This window comes from Equus caballus, chromosome 10 (assembly GCF_041296265.1).
Source record: "Equus caballus isolate H_3958 breed thoroughbred chromosome 10, TB-T2T, whole genome shotgun sequence".
NCBI classification, from domain to species: Eukaryota; Metazoa; Chordata; class Mammalia; order Perissodactyla; family Equidae; genus Equus; species Equus caballus.
Genome location: NC_091693.1, coordinates 8021174 through 8046027, shown reverse-complemented (window position 1 = coordinate 8046027; position 24854 = coordinate 8021174). Strand labels below are relative to the sequence as shown.

Genomic DNA, 24854 nt, shown 5'->3' with positions numbered 1-24854 from the left:
AGCTCATTATTTCTGTTAAAATATTTTTGATTTCTAGCATTTCTTGATTCTTCCTAAAAATTTCCATCCCTCTGCTTCCATTACTCATTTTTTCTTGCATATTTTATACTTTTTCATTCTTTTTTCTTAAAAATTATAAATTTCTTATTTTATTTTTAAGATTTGCACCTGAGCTAACAACTGTTGCCAATCCTTTTTTTTTTTTTCTTTTTATCCCCAAATCCCCCCAGTACATAGTTGTATATTTTAGTTGTGGGCCCTTCTAGTGGCATGTGGGATGCTGCCTCAGTGTGGCCTGACGAGCCATGCCATGTCCACGCCCAGGATCTGAACCAGCAAAACTCTGGGCCGCCAAAGCGGAGCACGTGAACTTAACCACTCATCCACGGGCCAGCCCCTTTAATGGGGTTTAGTTATATTAACTCCAGAATTCTCACATGAATTATCTTTTGCTGCATTTCAAGAACCCCTCGCTATCCAAATCTGTTTTCTGAGTTTGGATAACACAGAACACTGTGTTAACAAAATCTATTTAACTTCTGTGTTTCAGAAAGTGACTAGAGCAGGGGTTGACAAACTTTTTCTGTAACAGGCTAGATGGTAAATATCATAGGCTTTGCAGACCCTCAGTTTCTGTTGTAGGTACTCAACTCTGTTGTAGTGTGAAAGCAGCCAAAGACAACATGTAAGTGAATGTGTTGCTCTGTCGCATTTTTACTAACAAACACTGAAATTTGAATTTCATATAATTTTACATTACGATAGATTATTTTTCATCTTATTTGAACCATTTAAAAATCTAAAAACAATACTTAGCTTGCAGGCCGTACAAAAATAGGCAGTGGTCTGGATTAGTTTGCTGACCCCTGATTTAGAGTTTGATGGTAAGGTTTTGTCAAAAGCATTTGATTTCTTAGTTCAGGTGATGGGTTCAGATTGTGATGAGTATCTATTTTTTTAAATAGACTGCTAGAATAAATTTTCATTTGTACAGACTCAGTACTAAAGGACACTAAATTATAATTTTGTGAACTAGTTATTTTGACATCAGGATTACGAAAAATTCATAGAAACAGATGGTAAGCTTGTTATCGCATTTGATTTGAAAGTTCCTTGAATATTTAATAGATTTTGCCCATAAAATGATCTAGCCTGGTGATTGCTTTAAGTGGCGCTATTTACACGAAAACATTTTTTTCTTCATTTATTGTTTTGGACTATTAAGGGTTTACATTGCTCAATTCTGACATTCTATTTTCCTACAACTATCACATGCTTCATCTAGATTTCCAGATATTAGTAAAAATGTTAATCTCTTTAAACATAATCATGTCCATCTATCATTCATGTCTTCATCTGTCTTCTATTTTTCCCCGTCAGAATTACCAGTGTTTGTATCTGTATGTATTTTTTCCTTGAACTATTTTTGCCTTTATTTTTACTGATAACTTTTCTTCTGATTTTGGATTTAGTTTGCTGTCATTCTTCGAGCTTTCTGTCTTGTACATTTTGTTCATTTCTTAATAATCTCTTAGTGTTTAAATACCAGCATGCCTATTGGACTGTACATTTTTATCTGAATACAGATTTGGCTCCTTGCCAACCCTCAAGTTTTTCTACCTAATGTGCTCATTTTCATTCATTTAAACATAATTCAGGGATTGACTACCTTCTTGACTCATGTTATGTGGAGGTGTATTATCAATATTCTGATATTTGTTGGCTATCATTTTAATTTTTTCCCATTCTGGAAAAGAATGTGACCTACATCATGTTCTACTTTGTCGGTGATTATTGAGTTAATATTGTATATCTTTCCCTGCTTTTTTGACAAATGTGTTTTCAACTATTCTCGATATGTAAACAGGGTTTTTTTTTCCCAAGATTTTATTTTTTTCCTTTTTCTCCCCAAAGACCCCCCGTACATAGTTGTATATTCTTCATTGTGGCTCTTTCTAGTTGTGGCATGTGGGACGCTGCCTCAGCGTGGTTTGATGAGCAGTGCCATGTCTGCGCCCAGGATTCGAACCAACGAAACAGTGGGCCACCTGCAGCAGAGCACGTGAACTTAACCACTCGGCCACGGGGCCAGCCCCTGTAAATAGGTTTTTTGATGGGTATGAAATTATTGTGCAGCGTGAAATATGAGGTGTGAATGTAGGCTTATTAACCCATTCTTTTTCTTTCTTGACTTATTTCTTAGGGTTTTATTTGCTTGTTTTTAAACTCCATGAGGAATAAGGAATAATTTTCGGTGAGAAGCTTTTCTACAAACATTACACCTGCTGGTCTTTTTCATTATGAATTCTTTAATGTCAGCTAAGGTGTATAACATGGTTAAAGTCCCTTCCACAAATAATAATATGAAGATACTGATGCTAATATTGGATAACATTAGCTAGTTAATATATGTTAGTAACAGTCCCAACCACTGTATATTTCTTAACTCATTTAATCCTTGTAGCAATCCAGTACACACAGTAGTATATGTATTTAAAACATTTAAAAAGCAGCACTAATTTTTTCTACAAGTATTTACATATTTGGTTGTGTGTGCACATGAATGTAAGTAAAAATAGTTTTTAAAAAAGGTCTGGAAAGACAAATAAACTGACAGTGATTCAAATGAGGGGATTAGAGCTATTGGCAGTATTTTACAGGGAGGAAATCTTCATCAGTTATTTCAGTACTGAAATGTAAAGTTTGCAGAGAAGAACAAAGAAATAAAGCACTAAAGTTGAACCTGGAAGGCAACTTTTATAACTGCAAAGTTTCAATGGGCACCATAATAATTGTCAGTATTTAGCGAAATGATAACCACAGAAAAGATTATTATGACCCTATTAAAAAGAATGACAAATAAACGTGTACTTACTGAAACAGTAGCAATGATAAAAGCAGGTTATGGTACAGCATGCATGTCATGATTATGGTTACACTAAATAAAATCTGGAAGGATATGCTGTAGTAATTTGAAAGCAGTCATCTCTGGTAGGCTTACAAATAATCTTTATTTTTTTCTTTCTGTCCTCTATGGTTTTTTTTTACAAAAAGAAAATATGAGTTTACAAAAGGAAAAAAGAGCTGCCTTCAAAAACAAAGTTACAATTCTGCCAGGAATTAAAAGACAGCCTGTGTAACACGACTTCCAGTGTAGTATTGGTGGAAACACAGATCTGTAGGCCACAGCACTAGAAAAGATGGCCATAAAACATAAGCTAATATAAACACAAATATGTAACCAAGAAGGAGAAGAAAACAATTGGCAACAAAGGAATTATTGAATAAGTAGTTGTGAGACAGAATCTTTCTTTTTGGGAGGGAGGTTTAATTTAGACTCTGAATTCACAATTTAAAATACATGTGATTAACAAGTTACATAAAAATTGTAAATGCATTAGGAAAAACAATGCTAGAGTGTTATGGGTTGAACTATGTTGAAGTCCTAACCACTGGTACCTGTCAATGTGATCTTACACGGAAATAAGGTCTTTGCAGATGTAATCAAGTTAAGGTAAGTTCACTTGGGTGAGTGCTAATCTAGCATGACTGGTGTCCATATAAGAAGAGGAGAGGAGACACAGAGACACCCAGGGAGATGCACTGTGAAGACGGAGGCAGAGACTGGAGTGATACAGCTACAAGCCAAGGAATGTCAAAGATTGCTGGCTGTTACCAGATGCTAGTGGAAGAGCATGGAACAGATTCTCCCTCAGAGTCCTCAGAAGGAACCTACCAACAACTTTGATTTCGGATCTCAAGGCTCCAAAACTGTGAGAGAATAAATTTCTGTACCCAGTTTTGTGGTACTTGGTACTTTGTTATGGTAGCCTTAGAAATCTAGTACACAGGAAACCTTCAATCATGCATTATCTGGGGTTTTGTGGGTTTGTTTTTTACATTACTTGATTTTTAAAATATTATTACAAAGGTTATAAAAACGGGCCTATCATTCATCCAGTATGAATTCCTTCATGGCGAAGGAGGTCAGAGCGACTACCAAAGGCCTTTCCACATTCCTTACAGTCATAGGGTTTCTCACCAGTGTGAATTCTTTGATGTCTAGTAAGATTTGAGCCTTTATTAAAGGCCTTCCCACATTCATTACATTCATATGGTTTTTCATCCGTATGGATTCTCTGATGTTGAATAAGTTCTGAGCTCTGAATAAAGGCCTTTCCACACTCTTTACATTCATAGAGTTTCTTGCCAGCATGAATTCTGTGATGGTTAGTAAGTGTTGAGGCACTACTAAAGGCCTTCCCACACTCCTTACATTCATAAGGTTTCTCACCAGTATGCATTCTCTGATGTTGTATAAGCCTTGAATGTTGAGTAAAGGCTTTTCCGCATTCTTTACATTCATAAGGTTTCTCGCCAGTATGAATTCTCAGATGTGGAAAAAGTTGTGAACTCTTAGTAAAGGCTTTTCCACATACTTTACATTCATAGGGTTTCTCACCAGTGTGAATTCTCTGATGATCATTAAGGTTTGAGCAGTAATTAAAAGCTTTTCCACATTCCTTACATTCATAGGGCTTCTCACCAGTGTGAATCCTCTGATGTTGAGAAAAATAAGAACTACAACTAAAAGCCTTGCCGCATTCCTTACATTCATAAGGTTTTTCACCAGTGTGAATCCTCTGATGTCGAGTAACAAGTGAGCCACGACTAAAGGATTTCCCACACTCCTTACATTCATAGAGTTTTTCAGCAGAATGAATTCTCTGATGTTGAATAAAGTGTGAGTTTTGATTAAAGGCCTTTCCGCATATCTTACATTCATAGGGTTTCTCTTCATTAATAGTTTTTTGATGTGGAATAAGAAATGTGGGATGAATAAAAGTGGGCATGTCTTCATAGGTAAATATTACTTGACTAAAACGTCTCTTCTTTAGAGATAATATCTTGGTCTCACACACTGATTCCAGATCTGAAAGAAAACATAAAGGCATATGTTCATTTTTCTTATTCTGGGAGAGGTTAAACTTCTAAAAAAGAAATGGGAAGATTAAGCTGAAAATAATATCTGGGAAAGTAAACACTTAGACAGTTCTCAAATAGGGCTAAACAATTTCTAAAACTGATAGGAAAAGCACAGACTTTAAGGAGAGGCAACAGAGGAAGAAGTTGAAGATGGTGACTAGGGAATAAATGATTTCTATAATCCTGAAATTTTGCTATGGATCAGAATCACCTGAAACTTTGGTGAACACACTGTTCAGGGCCATCCTCCACATATACATTGCTATACAGTAATTCTAAGTATACATACATTTATATAAGCACACATGCACAGCATCGTATTGTATGTTTTATAATTTGTGGATGATTCTCAGACCTACATCAAAGGACTACTGAGGAATAAATGTGTTGAAACTTATAAATGGAGGGAGGATCAGCGACTCTCTGCAAAGGGTGTATCGTTGGCAAATTCACATCAGGGGACAGCCTGCACCAAGTCTAAGGTGCTGAATGAAACTGGTGAGAATGATAGACAGGTAAATCTCTTCTGTGGATAGAGCCTGATATGTGTTGGAGATACACTGAAAATAGTTTGCCTTGGAATTCTGTGATGCTGACCTTAGGAGAGAGAGGAATGGAATCTTCAAGTCATGGCAGTGACTAAGAGGAGAGGCAGCTTGAGTGTGAGAAAGAAGAGAATAAAATGGAACGTACTCTGAGAAGAAGAGAGGAACTCCATGTCAACATTTTTCCCCACTCTGCATATGTCTGCCAATGACCATGAAAGTGCTACAAGTATTGATTTTGGGTTGACAAATAAATTTTAGTGAGTAGGTAAATTTGTAAATATGGAATCTCTAAGTAATGAGGGTCAAGTGTACTTTAATTAAAAAGGGACATAATTTCTGTTAAAAATGGCAGACTGTACATGAGTTTACCACTACTTATTCATGAATCTACAGGAAAATCACAGTAAAAGCTTAACAAGGGGACAGGAAAATCCTGCTAGGACAAAGGATACTGGAGGTGAGACAGCAATAACAAAACTTGCAAGCTGGAAAGCCAACGGATGAATGGTAAGTGACTGCAGACCAGAGAAAGTCAAAGTGAGCCTACAGTGGGTGAATTTCACAGCTCTGATTCACAGTGCAGATCCCTACAACTGCACAGGAATTGGAGGTATCAGGCACTTCTAACAGTGGGGGGCACAGAGAATGGTGAAAACCGAAGGATGAGTTCAAAGCCTGTATTAGTAGTAAGACCTCCAAGACCCCCCCCCCCCATCCCACAGAGAAGAATGATTATATTTTTTCATTTTTACAGAAACCTAGAAGTTTAGAAAAATGGAACCAGAGGGAATCTGGACTCAGGAATATCAGGCATAGCTGTGGGCATGGGTACTGAATGGAGAACAAAGGATTAACAGAAAATATACGTACTTGTGATATAATAACGAATATATCTAGTTTTTGTTCCCTGTTCCTGGCATACAGCTTCAAAAACCATTGGAATTCCTCACAGGACTGTTTTTGTTATTTACAACAAGCTCCTTTTGATCATACCTGAGTTTATGCTAACGAGGTGATTCACAGGGGGCCCTTAGTTTCAAGGGAGATGCTGGTTGGTCACTCCTACCTACGTAACGAAACTCCAGTGAAAAACTCAGGGCAAGGACTGGGGGAAGCTTCCTGGTTGATGAACCTATCTACGTACCAGGAAGGTGGCACATCCTGACTCCACGAGGACAGAATCTCCTGTGCTTGAGACCCTCCTAGACCTTGCCCTGTGTACCTCTTCATCTAACTATTCATTATATTCCTTTACATAAAATGGGAATCATAAGTACAGTGCTTTCAGGAGTTCTGTGAGTTGTTCTAATGAATTATCAAACCTGAGGGGTTGTGTGAAGCCCTGAATTTATAGTTGGATAGGCAGAAGTGTGCATAGCCTGGAGATCCCACTTGCAGCTTGTGTCTGAACTAAGGGCTGTGTTGTTGGGTACCTTTGCCCTTTAACTTGTGGGATCTGATGTTAACTCCAGGTAGGTAGTTTCAGAATTGAACTGAAGCATAAGACACCCAGCTGGTATCAGAGAACTGGTGTCAGTTCACAATACTGTAATGATGAGACTCTTGCTGTACTGATAATAGGCTCCTAACTCCCTCACCAGGAGAAGCAGTGAAGGTCTCCTTTCATGGGAAAATCATGCACAAGAGAAAAGATCAACAGTTACCAAAAGTGGGCAGTCCTCAGTAAATTAATCCAACCAGATCATCCTAAAGTAAATGAGACCCACTCCCCACTACACAGAGGTTCCAATCATCTTTGTAGTATCTCCCAATTAAAAATGAGCAGTAAGCCACACTATCAGACATTTGAGGAAAGTTTTTAACATGAAAAAGAGCCCAAAAGAGGACAAAGTATCTGTGAGGAAACAATGCAAAGAAGAAAAGAAAATGTCAAAGAAATATAATGAATAACCTCAGAGCAATAACAGATCTGATATCCATTAAATAGGAATAAGATGCTAAATAAAGGAAAACTGAGAAAACACAAGGTTATTAGAAATTGAAAATATAATAGAAATATTTTTTAAAAAATCAACAGTTCCTGTCTAGACCTGAATGTGCAAACTTCTGGCTTCCTTTCTCAACTGACCCTAGAGAAATTATACAGAATTTGGTTTTGTAGAACTGACACAAACTGAAAAAATCCTAGGGAGACTGAAGACTGGTATAAACTTGTGTGTGTTTGTGGGTGGAGGCTACCTGCCTGGACAGGTGGTAAAAGGAGGCAGGGAGAGGCTAGCCTGGAAGCACAAGTTTCTAAATTCTAACTTAGCCTTTCCCTGAACTGCCTTGGGACCACAATGGCCTGTGCCTTTACCACAGAAGTTGGTGGTAACAGCCAATAGACAGCTGCTGAGTCACTGTGTTAACCTGATGGCAAAGAAAAAACGCTGCTGGAGAAAGGAATATGGCTGACCATCCACTCTCAGGCGTCTGCTCCTCTACCTCCTTAACTATGAAAACCCCCAGAACTGGGAGAATACAAAAAAGGGAGGCGGACTCTTCCTGTGGTGCTGCTGCATCTACTCTTCCTGTGGATGATGCTGAAAGATGAAACTCTGATGAGAAGAGTTGCCAGGTGGAGCAGTAGCAAATAAAGTTTATCAGCAGTGAACCTGTAGGTCTTAGGGCTTGTTATGCCTGAGCTCATCTCCTCTCATTCCTTAAATCCACCTGGAGAGACAGAGACTAGGGTCTGGCTCTCAGCCCTTCCCCAGGTACACTGTCAGACAAAGTGGTTGATATCTTCACGGGAACATGAACTAACAGGGCAAAATGGCCACACACCAGAGGGTACAACTGTTGTGAAATAAGACCACAAACTGCCATGATTATCCTGACAGATTCAGAAAAGTTGTATGATGTGGGCAACATCTATTTACAGTAACTCTTAGCAAACTAGCATAGCAAGGTAACATATGTAACTTGGTAAAATTTATCATAACTTTGGCAAATATTATATGTAAATGAAGAAACTTTAGATATGCTCCCTATAACAAGGGGAAAAAAGAAATGGATGCCCACTACCACTGTTACCAACTGAGACAGTCCTAGCTACCATTATAAACAAGGAAATAACAAGTATAAGAACTGGAAGGAAAGAGATAATTCTAATAACATATAGATAATATGATGATCTAACTAGAAAAACCAAGAGAATAAAAAACTTTAAGTTCAGTAAAGTTGTTGGATACAAGACCAACTTACAAAAATTAATAGTATTTCCATTAACATCAGCAGGATGGTAGAATAGGAAGCTCTAGACTCTCCTTCCACCCACACACACATCAATTCAACAGCAATACATGGATCAATTCCCTTTGTGAGAAATCTAGAAACCAGCTGAGAGGCTCCTGCTTTCTGGGCAAGTGTGAAACCAGCCACATCAAAACTGGTAGGAAAACTAGAGACACCCTCTCACCATAACCCTCACGTCTGGCATAATGTCATTGGACTGGGAGGAAACCTCCAGCTTCCAGCTTCTCCCTGAGGACAGAAAGAGTTAGACTGCACATCCAGTGTTCTTCTCCGCAAGCCACCCCAAAGACAGGCTTGTCTCACCTGTCTCAGAACGTAGACTGGACCTGGCATATGGTATGCCCCTGGGGGCTACAGAGAGCAAAGGCACTGGTTTGAAGTAGCACGTGGACACTCACCACAGCTCCTCCCCCAGTTTAATGCAGAGCAAGTAGGAGCAAAACTCCAGCTCCTAGCTTCTTCCAAGGGAGGGAAAGAGTGGACTTTGCATCAAATGTTCCAACTTTTCCAGGGATTGACCGAGGGACTGGCTTCTGTATTGGAGTGCTGATGGGACCTGGCATATTCTAGACACTTGGGGGCCACTGAGAACAAAGAAGGTGATTTGAACTTTCACGCAAACACTTGCCATAGCTCCACCCGCCAGCCCACAGCAGAGCGAGCAGGCAAAAACCACCAGCTCCCACCTTCTCCTTGGGAGGGAAAGAGCTGGATGACACATGCAACATTCTAATTTCTCCTGGAGCTACTTGAGGGATTGGTGCTTGCCTTGGGGTGCTGATGGGACCTGGCATACTCTACACGCCTGGGGGCCACTAAGAACAAAAACAGTGGTTTGGACTAGCACGATGGTTTGAGAGGCTCACAGAAGCTCTGACTGGTGAAGGGTCTTCTCCAGATGAGGCCAATCCATGACGAATGGGACAGGTGGGGTTTTTTTCTAATGTGTAGATACCAATAGAAAGAGTCAAGGAAAATGAAGAAACAAGGAAACACAATTCAAACAAAGGAACAAAATAAAGCTACAGAAAACGACCCTAAAGAAACACAGGTATAGGAATTACCTGATAGAATTTTAAAAACTAGTGTAAATATGCTCAATGATCTCAGGAGAACAATGCAGAACACCTAAGATGTAAAGCAAACTGACAAAAGGGAGACAGAGACAAAAATACAATAATAGTAGAAAACTTGAATAGCTTACTTTCAATAATAGAACAATCAGACAGAAAATCAACAAAGAAACAGTGACTTGAATACTATAGATCAAGTGGACCTAATGACATATACAGAGCATTCTACTCAATAGGAATAGAGAAATTAGAAAATATCTTGAGACAAACAAAAACACAACCTATCAGAATTTATGGGATGTAGAAAAAGCAATATGAAGAGGGAAGTTTATAGTTCCTACATTAAAAAAGAAGAAAGATCTCAAATATACAACCTAACTTTACACCTCAAGGAACAAACTAAACCCAAATTAGCAGAAGGAAGGAAAAAATAAAGAGAGCAGAGAAAAATGAAAGAGAGAATAGAAAAACAACAGAAAAGATCAACAAAACTAATAGTTGGTTTTGAAAAGATAAATAAAATTGACAAACTTTTAGCCAGCCTAAGAAAAAAAAGAGAGGAGACTCAAATAAATAAAATAAAAAATAAAGGCAACATTACAACTGATGTCACAGAAATAAAAAGGGTAAGAGACTCCTATGAACAAATACACCAAGAAACTGGATAAACTGGAAGAAATGGATATATTCCTACAAACATACAACCTATCAAGACTTAATCATGAAGAAATAGAAAGTCTGAACAGACCTATGACTGCTAAGAAGATTGAACCAGTAATCAAAAACCTCCCAACAAAGAAAAGCCCAGGATCAGAAGGCTTCACCGGTGAATTCTACCAAACATTTAAATGGCCAATACCCTGATGAATATAGATGCAAAACTTCTCAACAAAATACTAGTAAACCAAATTCAACAGCACATTAAAAGGATCATACACCATGACCAAGTGGAACTTATTCCTGGGACGCAAAAATGGTTCAACATATAAAAATCAATTAATGTGATTCACCACCTTAACAGAATGAAGGATAAAAATTACACAGTCATCTGAATAGACGCAGAAAAAGTACTGATAAAATTCAACAACTTTTTATGATAAAAACTCTCGACAAACTTAGAGGGAAATTACCTCAACATAATAAAGGCCATATATGAAAATTCACAGCTAATACCATACTTACTGGTGAAAAACCAAAAACTTTTCCACTAAGATCATAAAGGCAAAGATGCCCACTCTCGCCACGTCTATTAAACGTGGTAATGAAGCAATTTGGCAAGAAAAAGACGTAAAAAGCTTCCAAACCAGAAAGGAAGAAGTAAAACTGTCTCTGTTTGCAAATGACATCTTATATACAGAAAACCCTAAAGATTCCACATTAAAGCTGTTAGAACTAAAAAACAAATTTAGGAACCAGCCCCATGGCCAAGTGGTTAAGTTCAGCGTGCCTCACTTTGGTGGCCTGGGTTTGGTTCCTGGGTATGGACCTACGCCACTCGTCACTGGCTATGCTGTGATGGTGGCTCACATACAACATAGAGGAAGACTGGCAACAGATACAAGCTCAGGGCAAATCTTCTTCAGCAAAACAAAACAAAAAGAGCTCCCACACAGCAAAGGAGACAATTAACAGAGTGAAAAGGCAACCTATAGAATGGGGGAAAATATTTGCCATCCAAATATCTGATAAGGGGTTAATTTCTAAATATATAAGCAAAAAAACTAATAACCCAATTAAAACATGGGTTATGGTGTTAAACAGACATTTCTCTAAAGAAGACATACAAAGAGCCAAGAGGTATATGAAAATATGCTCAATATCACTAATCACTAGGGAAATGCAAATCAAAACCATGATGAGACATCACCTATCACTGTTATAGGCCTATTATCAAAAAAAAAAAAAAGTATTGGTGAGGATGTTAAGAAATTGGAACCCTTGTATACTATTGGTGAGAATGGAAAATGGTACAGCTCCTATGGAAAACAGTATGGAGGTTTCTCAAAAAATTAAAAATAGAACTATTATCTGATTCATCAATCCTACTTCTAGGTATTTATCCAAAAGAATTGAAATCATGATCTTGCAGAAATATTAGCACTCCTGTGTTAATCACAGCACTATTCACAATAGCCAAGATGTGAAAACCACCTAAATCCATAGATGGATGAATGGATAAATAAAATGTGGTATATACATACAATAGAATATTATTCAGCCTTAGAAAAGAAGGAAATCTTGCAACATTTGACAACATGGATGAACCTTGAATACATTATGCTAAGTGAAATAAGCCAGTCATGGAAGGACATATACTGCATAATTTCACTAATATGAGGTATTTAAAAGGGTAAAACTCATAAAAACAAAGAGTAGAATGGTGGCTGCCAGGGGCTGGGGTGAAGGGGACATGTGCAGCCACTAATCAAGAGGCATAAAGCTTCAGTTATGCAAAGTGAATAAGTTCTAGAGATCTGCTATACAATAGTGTGTCTATAGTTAACAATACTGCTTTACACACTTACAAACCTGTTAAGAGGGTAGATCCCATGTTAAATGTTATTCCACAATAAAATTTTTAAAAAGAAAGAAAAAAACACCAAAAAAGTAGTTGTATGAATTTATAACCCACCAGCAGCTTATGAGGGTGCATACTGCTCCACATTCTTACCTATTTTACTAACGTCAGACTTAAATTTTTGCCCATGTTGCTGGTGTCATAATGGTATCCTACTGCAGTTTTAATTTACATTTCCCTGATAATGAACAAGATTAAGCTCCTCTTTATGTGTTAAAAAGTTAATAGTATTTCTCTGCACCAATAATACCAACTAGAAAATTATAGATGCTCACAATAGCAACAAAATCTATTTAAAAAAATCTACATGCGGCTGGCCCTGTGGCCAAGTGGTTAAGTTCACGTGCTCTGCTTTGGCAGCCCAGGGTTTCGCCAGTTCGGATCCTGGGCGCGGACATGGCACCGCTCTGTCAGGCCATGCTGAGGCGGCGTCCCACATAGCACAGCCAGAGGCACTCACAGCTAGAACATACAACTATGTACTGAGGGGTTTTGGGGAGAAGAAGAAGAAGAAAAAAAAAATCTAGAAAGCAACTGAACTAAGAATAATAAACTTGCTATGGAGAATAATTTTTAACATTAATAAAATAGATTAAAATCACCTGAAAGAATCAAGAAACATTTTATGCTTCTGAACGGGACAACTGAATATTATAAGATGTCAATTCTCTCGAAATTTCTCTAGGAATTCAAAGTAATCTGAATCAAAAGTCTAGTTGGATTATTTTAATGACGCAAATTTATTCTAAAATTTCATATGGAAAAGTAAAAGTAAAACTACACTGGAGGCTAAGTAAATCTTGGCTATGAAAACCAAGAGCAAAGGAGGGTTGCTCTTTCAGATACTAAAAAATACAAGCCACAAAAATGAAGACACTCTAGAACTGGCATTACCTTAGAAGAGGAAAATACAGCGCTGAGATAGACTTATATATTAGAATTTATTATCTAATAAAGATGGCACCAGAAATCAATGAAGAAATCTCAAATTCTTTAATGGATGGTAGAGGGGAAAATGGTTCAATTTATGGGGGGAAAATAGTCCTGGATCCCTGCCTTACATCACCTAAATGGATTAAATACATAATGTGAATGGTAAAGCCATAATTTTAAAAGGAAACATAGGAGAAAATCTTTGTGAAAAATGGAAAAGGAAAGATAACTTACATAAAACTCCAAAAGTAGAAACCATAAAGGAAAAACATGAATTGAAAACACATCAAAAATTAAGGATTTCTGTTAAACACCACAGATAAATTTAATGCACAGTAGACTAGGAGAAGATACTTGCAAATTAAAAGGAAGAAGTTAGTGACCCCAATAAAAATACTGATAAAGGTTATTAACAAGCCCAAAAAGCTAATAAGCATATTAGCTATTCATACTTACTAATAATTAGAAATGCAAATGAAAGCAACAATGAAACATCACTCTTCACTTATTAGACATGGGAAAGTAGAAAGCTGGATAAGTGTGAGCGGGGACATAGAAACTCTTACGCATGGCTGGTGGAGGTATAGACCAGTGCTACCATTCTCTAGAGCCATCTGCTACTACTCAGTTAAACAGATACATGTCCCACTTTTGGGCATACAGTCACATGCCATATGATGATGTTCTGGTCAACGATAGACAGCATATACAATGGTGGTCCTGTAAGATTAGCACCAGATAGTGTAGATATGTAGCAGGCTACACCATCTAGGTTTGTGTAAGTACACTCGATGATGTTCACACAACGACAAAATCATCTAAGGGGCATTTCTCAGAATGTATCCCTGTCTTTAAGTGATGTGTGATTGTATTTCCCTGTTAAGGTAAATTATCTAGAATTGAAAATAATGCAAAATTAATACTGCATGTCTTTTCAATGTCATACCAGTGTATCATCTAACAGGTCCATTCAAGGATTATTTAATTCTCTGGGGAAATGCACCTCTATTTCCCTTACTATTTACTACTCATTAGGGCCTGGGCTCTGTTAAAGTTAAACGTTAAATTCAAAAAGACTGAGAAGTTGTTTTCTGGTGGAAAAGATACGATAAAAGAAAGGATGAAACCTGAAGGGTCTTATTATCCAGTGAGACAGTAACTAGTTTTTGTATCCAACTTACTATGTCATTCCTTCTTTGGGGGACAATATGAACTCAATCTCTACTAGATAATTTGTACCAGCTTTACCATTCCTCTGGTTCTCTCATTAAGGAGTTATATAAATCTTTCAAACATGCCTATCATACATTTATAGGAGTCATGTTTAACTTTTGAGAAGTTTTGAAAACATTATGCTGTGGTAGTTCTGAAGGTCCCACTGAGATGTCCAAATGGACTCACCTGCAGGAGTCTATTACACTGTGTGACTTGAGAAGTGTAGCTCACAGGCTATTTAAGCATGTCTTCTTTTCTTGGCTGCTTCCGTAGATCCCTAGCAATAATAAAACCCTACTTTCATTCACCCTGTTTCTCTCCACCACCCCCTCTCCACTGTGTTTTGGGTTTTGTTTTGGGGTTTAGTTTTGGTTTCGGTTTGTGCAAGGCTGGTAAATTATAAGGATTAGGAATCTGATTTTATGTGATTTCTGTAGGGATGATGGAAATCTGTTCCAGTTATCTGGGGATCCATTCTCTCTTAAGTAAGACAACTGAGAATCTGGATTGTTATCTTTCTTGTGAATCTGTTTGTTTGTAATATCTTGTCTATTGGAAAGGAAAAAAGATGTCAAAGATCTGCACTGGCGTTCTTTAGTTCTCTGCTTATTCTGTCTTACCATCAATTGTAGAACTGAAGTTGAGAGCTCTCTGTCTACAACTGAGAAAATTTTCACCTATCAATAGGTGAATGTAAAACATCTCCCTATTCCCAGAGTGTTAATAAACTTAATTGTGAAGGCTCTTAAATTAAAGGAGTTCACACCAAAAGCACTAGCAACCAAAGAAAAATAGATAAATTGGGTTTCATGAAAATTAAAAACTTTTGTGCCTCAAAGGCTACAATCAAGAAAGTGAAAACCCACTAAATGGAAGAAAATACTTGCAAATCATATAGCTGATAAGAGACTTGTATCTAGGATATAAAAATAACTCTTACAACTCAATAAAAAGAGAAAAAACCCAATTAAAAAGTGGATGAAGAACTTGAATAGATATTTTTCAAAGAAGATATGCAAAAGGCCAATAAGCACATGAAAAGACGGCCAGCATCATTAGTCATTAGGGAAATGCAAAACCACAATGAGATATCCTTCAAACCTACTACGATGGCTATAATAATAAAGACATTAAACAAGTACTGGTGAGGATCTGGAGAAACTGATGATGGTATGTAAAATGGTGCAGCTACTTAGAAAACAGTTTGGCAGTTCTTCAAAAAGTTAAACTGAGTTACCATATAACCTGGCAATTCCATTCCTAGGTATAAATCTGAGAGAACGGAAAAATAGGTCCACACAAAAACTTACACACAAATGTTCACAGCCGCATTATTTATAATAGTCAAAAAGTGGGAACCCAAATGTCCATCAACAGATGAATGGATAAATAACATGTGGCAAATCCATTTAATGCAATATTATTTGCCAATAAAAAGGAATGAAATACTGATACAGACTACAACATGGATGAACTTTTTCCAAGGTTTTCACATTTTGCTAAGTGAATGAGGGCTGTCACAAAAGACCACATATTGTATAATCCCATTCATATGAAATGTCTACAAGGGGCAAATCCGTAGAGACACAGAAAGTAGATTAGTGGTTGCCTAGGGCAGGAGAGGGGTAGGGGAGTGGTGGCTGGAGGTGATACCTAAAGGGTACAGGGCTTTTTTTGAGGTGATGAAAATGTTCTAAAACTGAGTACAGTGATGGCTGTACAACTATGAATATACTAAAAATCAGTGAATTGTACACTTTAAATGGGTGAACTGTATGGTACGTGAATTATATTTCAATAAAGTTGTTTTTAGGAAAAAAAATTAAAAGAGCTCTACTCTGATTGGTTCATAGAGACCAGGGGTTTGCCAACTTTTCTGTAAAAGACCAGACAGTAAATATCTTTGTCTCTGCAGGCTATTAAACACTATCGTTGTAGTACAAAAACAGGCGTAGAAAATTTCTAATATTTTGAATGTGTTAGTCTTAAAAAATAATCTTGCCTCACCAAAAAAACAAAACCTCACAAACTTCAAAAGAAGAGCTAGCTCAAAAAAAGAAATTAAAAAACAAATTTAAGAATCCAAGTTTCGAGTTCCAGCGGTAGTGGGAGCGGAGGGCAGACGCAAGAAAGCCCTGAGCAGCCCCGCCCCCGCCGCTGGCCTGGTCACCATCATACCCCGGGAGGAGCCGCAGCCGGCCCCAGTCACCATCACTGCAACCGTGAGCAGCGAGGCCGAGAGCCAGCAGCCGCCCGCTGCCCGCCCCCACCCTACCCTCACCGCTGCTGACACCAAGCCCGGCACCACGGACGGCAGTGCAGGGGGCGGCGGTCTGGGCGGCCTCACACCCGTAGCGCCTGCCGGTGGGAACCAGAAGGTCATGCCAACGAAGGTTTTGGTAACAGTAAAATGGTTCAAGGTAAGAAATGGATCTGGTTTCATCAACAGGAATGACACCAAGGAAGACGTATTTGTGTACCAGACTGCCATGAAGAAGAATCATCCCAGGAAGTACCTTCACAGTGTAGGAGACAGAGAGACTGTGGAGTTTGATGTTGCTGAAGGAGAAAAGGGTGCGGAGGCAGCAAATGTTACAGGTCCTGGTGGAGTTCCAGTGCAAGGAAGTAAATACACAGCAGACTGTAACCATTACAGATGCTATCCACGCGGCAGGGATCCTCCACGCAACTGCCAGCAGAATTACCAGAAGAGTGAGAGTGGAGAAAAGAACGAGGGATCGGAGAGTGCTCTCAAAGGTCAGGCCCAACAGCGCCGGCCCTACCACAGGCGACAAGGGCTCCCATCTTACTACATGCGGAGTCCCTGTGGGCGTCAACCACAGTATTCCAATCCTCCTGTGCAAGAAGTGATGGAGGGTGCTGACAACCAGAGTGCAGGAGAACAAGGCAGACCAGTGAGGTAGAATAGGTATTGGGGTTATACACTAGGATTCTGCAGGTCTTAAATAATTATCTTTGCGTAAAAAAAAAAGAATCCAAGTTTCAAGGGTTTGAGGTGAATCTTTAGACAAATCAGACTGATTTACTTTTGGTTTTAAAATAGCTATCTTCCTCTTGACTTTACCAGTGTAAAGTATAACATTTAAGATTATAAAAACTGTAAAATTATGTGTTAAACTAAATTGAATTATAATCCTTTCAAACTTTTTGATATCAAAAGTAATTGTGTTCCTCTGTAGCGTGTCAGCTTAAATATAATACCCAAGATTCTTAGTTAACTTAAGATCTTGCTCATTAAATAAGGAAAATCAATGGATAACCTTTGGAAAGCTGAAAGATTTCTAAGATAAAATATTAAAACAATGGTCCCCAAGGATAGTTTTAAAACATATACCATTATTATTTAATATGTATAACTATTATTTTTTATGTCAGAGAGTGGCTACACCTCTGGGTAATGTAAACAAACACATCCATTTTTGTCCTTTTTACAAGGGCTTAAAAGGGATGTAGCTGGCTGTGGGGATTGGTATCACATGAGCTAAGGATGTTTCTAGTCTGTTAAAAACATTTATGTATGACAGTTCTCAATTACGTACCTCCCATATTTTTCTGTGGTTAAAAATTATAATTAATATGGGTCATTGAGACCATCTGGGAATAAGTTAGGAGAGATGTAATGGGAAATGTTTTTATCAAAAAAATAATAGTTTTGCCTTAAGCCAGCTGCTCCAAAATGTGAAAAAGATGGTGTAGCTATAAAAGACATGTAGCTATTTTAAAATGTTAATTCTCCAGAAAATGATGCATAAATTCATTTTAACCTCAATAAAAATGTCAACAGCTATTTTTTGCATTGTGAATATTAATAAGCTGATTCTAAACTTTATATGAAAATGCAAAAGATGAAGAGAAGAAGCAAGGAGAACTTGCTCTACCAGATAACAAAACTTATTACATGCTACAGTATTATTATAGTGTGGTATTGGGATGAGGGTAGACAAATAAGCCAATGGAACATAATAAAGTCCAGAGACAGACTCAAAGATATAGGAACACATGATTTATGACAAAGGTAGCCTTACAAAGAATGGAAAAAAGATAGACTTTTCAATAAACATTGTTGGTCAACTGGAAGTTCACATGGAAACAAATGAAATTTGACCCCATATCTCACACTATACACAAATATCGACTCCAAGGAACTGTAGATCTAAATGTAACAGGTAAAACAATAAAGCTACTAGAATATAATGCAGAAAATATCTTCATGACTTTGGGGTAGGCAATGATTCCTACACAGGACACAAAAAAGCTACAACTATAAAGGAAAAGATAGATAAGGTTGACTACATTAAAATTAATAACATCAAAAGCCAACATTAATAAAAAAGTAAGCTACAGAGTGGTAGAAGATATTTACAAGGAGTTCATATATGGAATATATAAAGAACTCCTTCAAATCACTAAGAAAAAGACAGACAACCCAATGAATTTAGCCAAGAAACAAACAGGCAGGTCACAAAACACACACATACACACACCCAGAATGGCTAAAATTAAAAGGTCTAACAATATCAAGAATTGGCAAGAATGCAGAACAATGGCAACTTTCATGCTGCTGGTGGAAGTATAAATTGGTATAACCACTTTGAAAAACTGGCATTATCTATTAAAGTTGAACATACACATATCCTATTACCTAGTAATTCCACTCCTAGCTATATCCCCAAAAGAAAGGTGTATATATATATATGTACCAAAAGGTATGTACAAAAATGTTCACAGCAGTATTACATATAATAGCTAAAAACTGGAAAACAACCCAACTGTCAATAGTAGAAAGGATACATAATTTATAACAACAACATACAATACATAATATAAAATATATTCATAGAATGGAATACAACATAGCAACAAGAATGAACCAACATCAGCTATATGCAATATCATAGATGTATCTGATAAACATAAAGTTGAGCAAAAAAAAAAAAAAAACAAGGCAAAAGAATAAACACTGTATGACTCGATTCACATAAAGCTCAAAAACAGGCAAAATTAATCCATGGTGTTAGAAGTCAGGATGGTGTTTATTTTGAGAGAGGACAAGGCGGCTAGTGATTGGGAAGGGACAGAGTTTTTTAAAAAGTAAAGAATTTTTTAAAAAGTAAAAATGGTCAACAAAGTTAATAAATAATTGGAAAGAAGATAAAATAAAAGCCAACACAGAGACAAATATACACAAACGTATGTGCTTCTTAGGGTGTGAATATCTACCGTTATACAAGTCTAAATGCAGCAAATCCTATGAAGAAGGAATGAAATCTAAAATGTAGGTAGAATAACTTGTCTTGGAAATGAAGAAGGAAGGTACTTGCCACACTGGAATGGGAAGAAAGTAAAGAGAAAAGAAAAGCAAGATAGCTCCTATGGAAGAGGCCTTAGGTCTTTGAGGGGAGTTTCCTGATAACATCCTACAGATAGTATCTCCTAGGGTTCTGCTCCTGCCCTATCATCTCTCACTTACCTGAACAAAGGCCTCTAGTCAGCTCTCTGTCAACCATCCAGGGCTCTTTTCCTTGTTCCAATAAGGAGATCACAGCTGGCTTAGAATTGGAAAGTCCTGATCACAAGAAAAGACATGGGACATGGTTATGCTGTTGGTGTCCCAGATATCAGATCCAGTCCCTTGGTGATCAAGAGATGCCACTACAGGAAGGACCAGAGGAAGATGAAGCTTCAGCTGAAGCCCACTGGAGCTGCCCATTTCCAACTCTTCCATTCCATTCCAACTCAAACCATTCCTTGGGGAACAGGGAGCAGAAATTTAGCTGGTTACTTGAAAAGAATAATTCACAATGGAGAAAGGAGACATTCCCGAGGGCAGACTCCAAATTTTGGGAGATAGTTATCCTTACCAACTGAAACCAGGTTGCTGAAATTCTCCAACATCACTTCTTTGTATAAATTCATCTGACCAGAGTCCAGGCATTCCCATTCCTCCTGAGAGAAGTTTATAGACACATCCCTGAACATCATTGACCCCTGAAACAACAAACATGCTTTCACAATGGAAGGAGAGAAGAAAAAGATGGTAGTAGAGGAGACGGTAGAGGGCTCTAAAGAAAAGGACAAAGACTGTTAAGCAAATTGAAGGGGCAGGAATCCTACTACCTCAGTAGAAGACACATCTCCCATGCACAGAGGGATACATCCAGGAATGTGCAAACAGAGTGAACTTTTCCTCTGAGAAGAAATAGCAAGCATGCAGCTCAATGCCTGACCGTAGTAAAGTCTGCATAAATGCGAGTTCCTTCCCCCTTTCCATCTTCCCTTTAAGCCCCAAGAGAGGAAAAAATGTCATGGACTTTAAAAAAAATCTTCCAATATACTTAAGCCTCAGCTCAGAGAAAAGGCTTAAAATGAAACTTACATATTACTACACTCAACTAGAGGCTGTAATCAGCAAAATGAGACTGATTTGGTGACTGAAAACAACCAAAGGATACCAAAGAGTGATCAAAACAATTATAAGGACTGCACAAATTTTTATCCAGGGCAACAAAAAAATTAGCCCATAAAGAGTTGAGAGTGGAAATTATGGGGAAGATACTTTCTTTTGCTTGCTTTCTATGGAGTCCTGCTTATTTCAAAGTGCTAGTTATAAGTCGATTTGGTTTTCACCTGCAAAAAGTGATAACCTGGGGCCAGCCTGCTAGCATAGCAGTTAAGTTCACATGCTCTGCTTTGGCAGCCCGGAGTTCGAAGTTTGGATTCCAGGCAAGAACCTCCACACTGCTCATAAAGCCATACTGTGGTGGCATCCCACATACAAAACAGAGGAAGATTGGCATGGATGTTAGCTCAGCAACAATCTTCCTCAAGCAGAAAGAGGAAGACTGGCGACAGATGTTAGCCCAGGGCCAATTTTCATCAAAAAAAAAAAAAAGTTATAATCTTACATACTCTTCTCTAATTTTTAATACAATTTTTTTCTCTTGTCTATGTAGTTTAGTTGATACCTACAGAACAATGTTAAATAACATTGGTAATGTTGTATATCCTTGTCTTTTCTCTGATCTTACTGGGAATGCTTCAGATATTTCCTGATGAAGCATTACATTAGCTTCTGAGAACAAAATTCATTTTATTCCTTTAAAAATTTATTTTCTACTATAGTATACTAGCTCCCTAGAGTTATTCCCATTAATATTGGGCAAAAATATTCACTATAGAGATGGTAAGAGTAATTACAGGCTGATAGCAGAGGGGAACAAGATATTCTATTTCGGCTTTGCACGGGAGAAGGGGTTGCAAAGACTCAGCCCTCTTCTAAAGAAATTCAGATAGAAAGGCCTTGAGCTGAAGAGATTTGGGGAGACTGATTCTTATCCTTATTTTCTTTGCCTCTGTACCAAACACATACATTTTAAAAACTGAGAGTGACCCACTCAGTTCTAAATTTATACCTTGAGAAAACCCTCTCCCTATTCTAAGTCCTCTCCCTTGATACACTCTAACTTTCAGGTAAGAGAATCAGAAGATAAATGGATAGCCTTATGATTTAGTGAGTTCCCCAAGATTAGAAGTGTTGAAACACAAATGAATAAAGATATTTTTACTACTAGTTGGGGGAATAACCCAAAAACTCTAGCTACCTGCCACACTCTCTGCCTCTTCCTGAAACAAGGCAATGTTCTTTTGCTTAATATTGCTTTGATTTGAGCTGTTAAGTGTCAACTCTAAAAACCAAAAAGATTAAGAAATGAAAAAAGAAATAATGAGAAATACCAACCTATGTGTAACTAGAGCCTGAGAAGGAGAAGAGAGAAAATGGGGCAGCAACAATCTTTAAAGATGGCTGAGGATTTTCCTGAACTAATAAAAGACATTTATTAGTAGACATTTATTTATTAGACATTTATTTGTAGCTAAATTCAAAAACCCCTACAAATTCCAAGCAGATAAATAAAAAGAAATGCACACTCAGGCACATTATACGAAAATTATGCAAAACCAAAAACAGAGAGAGGAAGTCTTATGCCAGAGGAAGAAAAGCCAAATTATCTTCAAAGGATAGAGGAGCTAGAATAAACAAGACTGTGTGATACTGGCACAGGGATATACACATAGATCAACAGAACAGAACCAACAGCTCATATACATACCCATGCACATACGGACACCGGATATATTTGTGGACTAGTGGGAACACAATTGACATTCTAATATATGGTGCCGAGAAAATTTGGATACTCATAAGGGAGAAAAAAACCAACCCTGACCCCTACTTTACACTATACAGAAAAGCCAGTAAGAGGTGGATTAAATATGTAAATGGGAAACGCAAAACTTAGAGCTTTAATCATATATATGGGAGAATATTTGCATAACCTTGGGACAAGGAATGATTTCTTAAATAAGATACAAAAAGCACCAACCAGAAAGGAAAAACAAATTGATAAATTTGACTTTGTTAAAAAAATGAGGACTTCTATTCATAAAACCACCTTAAAAAAAAAGTGATAAAACAATCCAAATAGAAAAATATAAACAATAAAGGACCCATATCTAGACTATATAAAGAACTCCCATGAATCCAGAGAGATAATCCAAGAGCAAAACAGGTAAAAGATCTGAACAGGCATGTCACAAAAGAAACCCAAATAGGGAATAAACATATGGTGTTTAATCTCATTATTAATCATGGAAATTCAAATTCAAACCTGTGTGTATAAATATGTGTGTCTGTATAAATAAACAAATATTTAAACCTTTCAGTCTGATGCAACTGACCTAAAGAAAAGGATAAACCATACCTCATTCATACAAAGAAATAATATGTACCTTTGAAAAATGGTATTTTACAAAAACCATTTGACGACACGGGAGAATGACACTTATCAGTGAAAATGGAAGATATAAAAGGGTAAATAAAGTATAATTTGATTTTGGAAAATACAGCAAAATATTAACATTAGTTAATTAGAGTGGTCACATTTTTTTTTTCTTGGTAATTCTGTGTTTTTGAAACCTCTAAAATAACCATGCTTTTATTTTAAAATCATAATAAATATTGTATTTAAAAAGAAGAAAACTCAGCAAACGGAAGTGGAGCATTTTCCAAATAAGTAAACATTAGGTATATGGGAGGTATTGGGCTTTAATACCAGGCCCAACTATCCTTTCTCCAATGGGGAAACTATAGGGATCGATCTTTATTAAGCATTAACTTTCAGAAGAAGGACAGCAAAGAGGAAACCCCACACACACCTTGGACATTGATTGTAGAAGTTCATCATGCATTCTTTCCTTCTCTTCTGCGTCTGGCCCGGAGAAGGGTGGAAGCAGGAGAGGAGAAAGTAACTGTGAGACACCAGGTTTTTCTAGTCGCTCAAACTGGTCAGGTCAGAGGTCAGCCGTCAGCCCCCATCACACACAGGGAATGGAGATCAGAGGAGAATGGGGTATTCTGCCCAATCCCAGTGTCTCAGGGAAAAGATGAGGTCACTGCTGTCCACGGCTATAATCTGACCAAACGTCACAGGGGTTTCCTAGGGACAGAGTTCTGGAGTCACAATCGCACAGTGACAGGAGCCCATACCCACACACAATGCGACATACATTAAGCAGAGTCATACTTAAATGGACACGCATGCCACACACCCCCACACAGAGCCACATACGGTAACACAGTCACAATCACACACTCACCACGGAACACACACAGTTACACCCACAGTGCCGCAGGGTCACAATCACATACAACCACAGGAACACACAGTCACAACCCCACAATGACAGGCATCCTACATCCGCACACAGGTCTCAGTGTCACGATCTCTCTCCTAGACAATCCCACAACTTCCCCTCTTCATGCCGCTCCGCCCGCACAGGCGCGAAGTTCCAGGTCCGTACCGGCCTCCGGTCTCCTCAACTTAGGCCTTTCGAGTCTCCCGGGGCGGGAACCTGCAGAGTTGAGCCGGTTCCCCAGGGGCCCACGAGTTCTCACCTCACGGATCTAACGGTCCCGCCAGGCGTGACGAAACGTTCGAGTTCCTGCGAGAAGAGCGACGGGCCGCCTGAGCCTCTGGGAAATGTAGTCCAGAAGGCGACGCACGGCCGACCTCTCTCAGCGCCCGGCCTGGGCCCACCTGAAACTACTGCTCCTGCAACTCTCAGCGCCCTCCCGGGTCTCAGAGTTGCGAGGCAGAGAAGCCCGGCGTGCTCCGGCTGAACCTCCGCTGCGGACCCGGCGCACCCGCTCCGTCACGCAGGAAACAGAACATTTTGGCCGGA

At 38.2% G+C, this 24854-nt stretch overlaps 1 protein-coding gene and 1 pseudogene across 15 annotated transcripts; one reads left to right on the top strand and one right to left on the bottom strand.

Moving 5' to 3' along the window:
* Window positions 1-2436: 2436 nt before the first annotated feature.
* ZNF829 (zinc finger protein 829) lies at window positions 2437-24847 on the bottom strand. 15 transcript variants are annotated; one of them, XM_070224296.1, is made up of 6 exons: window positions 24710-24844; window positions 24474-24614; window positions 23829-24109; window positions 20474-20600; window positions 20083-20178; window positions 2437-4933 (listed from the first exon to the last, which is right to left on the bottom strand). In XM_070224296.1, the coding sequence occupies exons 3-6, from the start codon at window positions 23859-23861 to the stop codon at window positions 3954-3956; spliced, it is 1236 nt and encodes a 411-aa protein (XP_070080397.1). In that variant the 5' UTR covers window positions 23862-24109; window positions 24474-24614; window positions 24710-24844; the 3' UTR covers window positions 2437-3953. The 15 variants fall into 15 exon arrangements, with proteins under 15 accessions (XP_070080397.1, XP_070080401.1, XP_070080398.1 ...); XM_070224300.1 differs by having other exon boundaries at window positions 23829-23881; window positions 24568-24614; window positions 24710-24832; XM_070224297.1 differs by having other exon boundaries at window positions 24568-24614; window positions 24710-24819.
* LOC102148659 (Y-box-binding protein 1 pseudogene) lies at window positions 13945-17578 on the top strand (annotated as a pseudogene).
* Window positions 24848-24854: the final 7 nt, after the last annotated feature.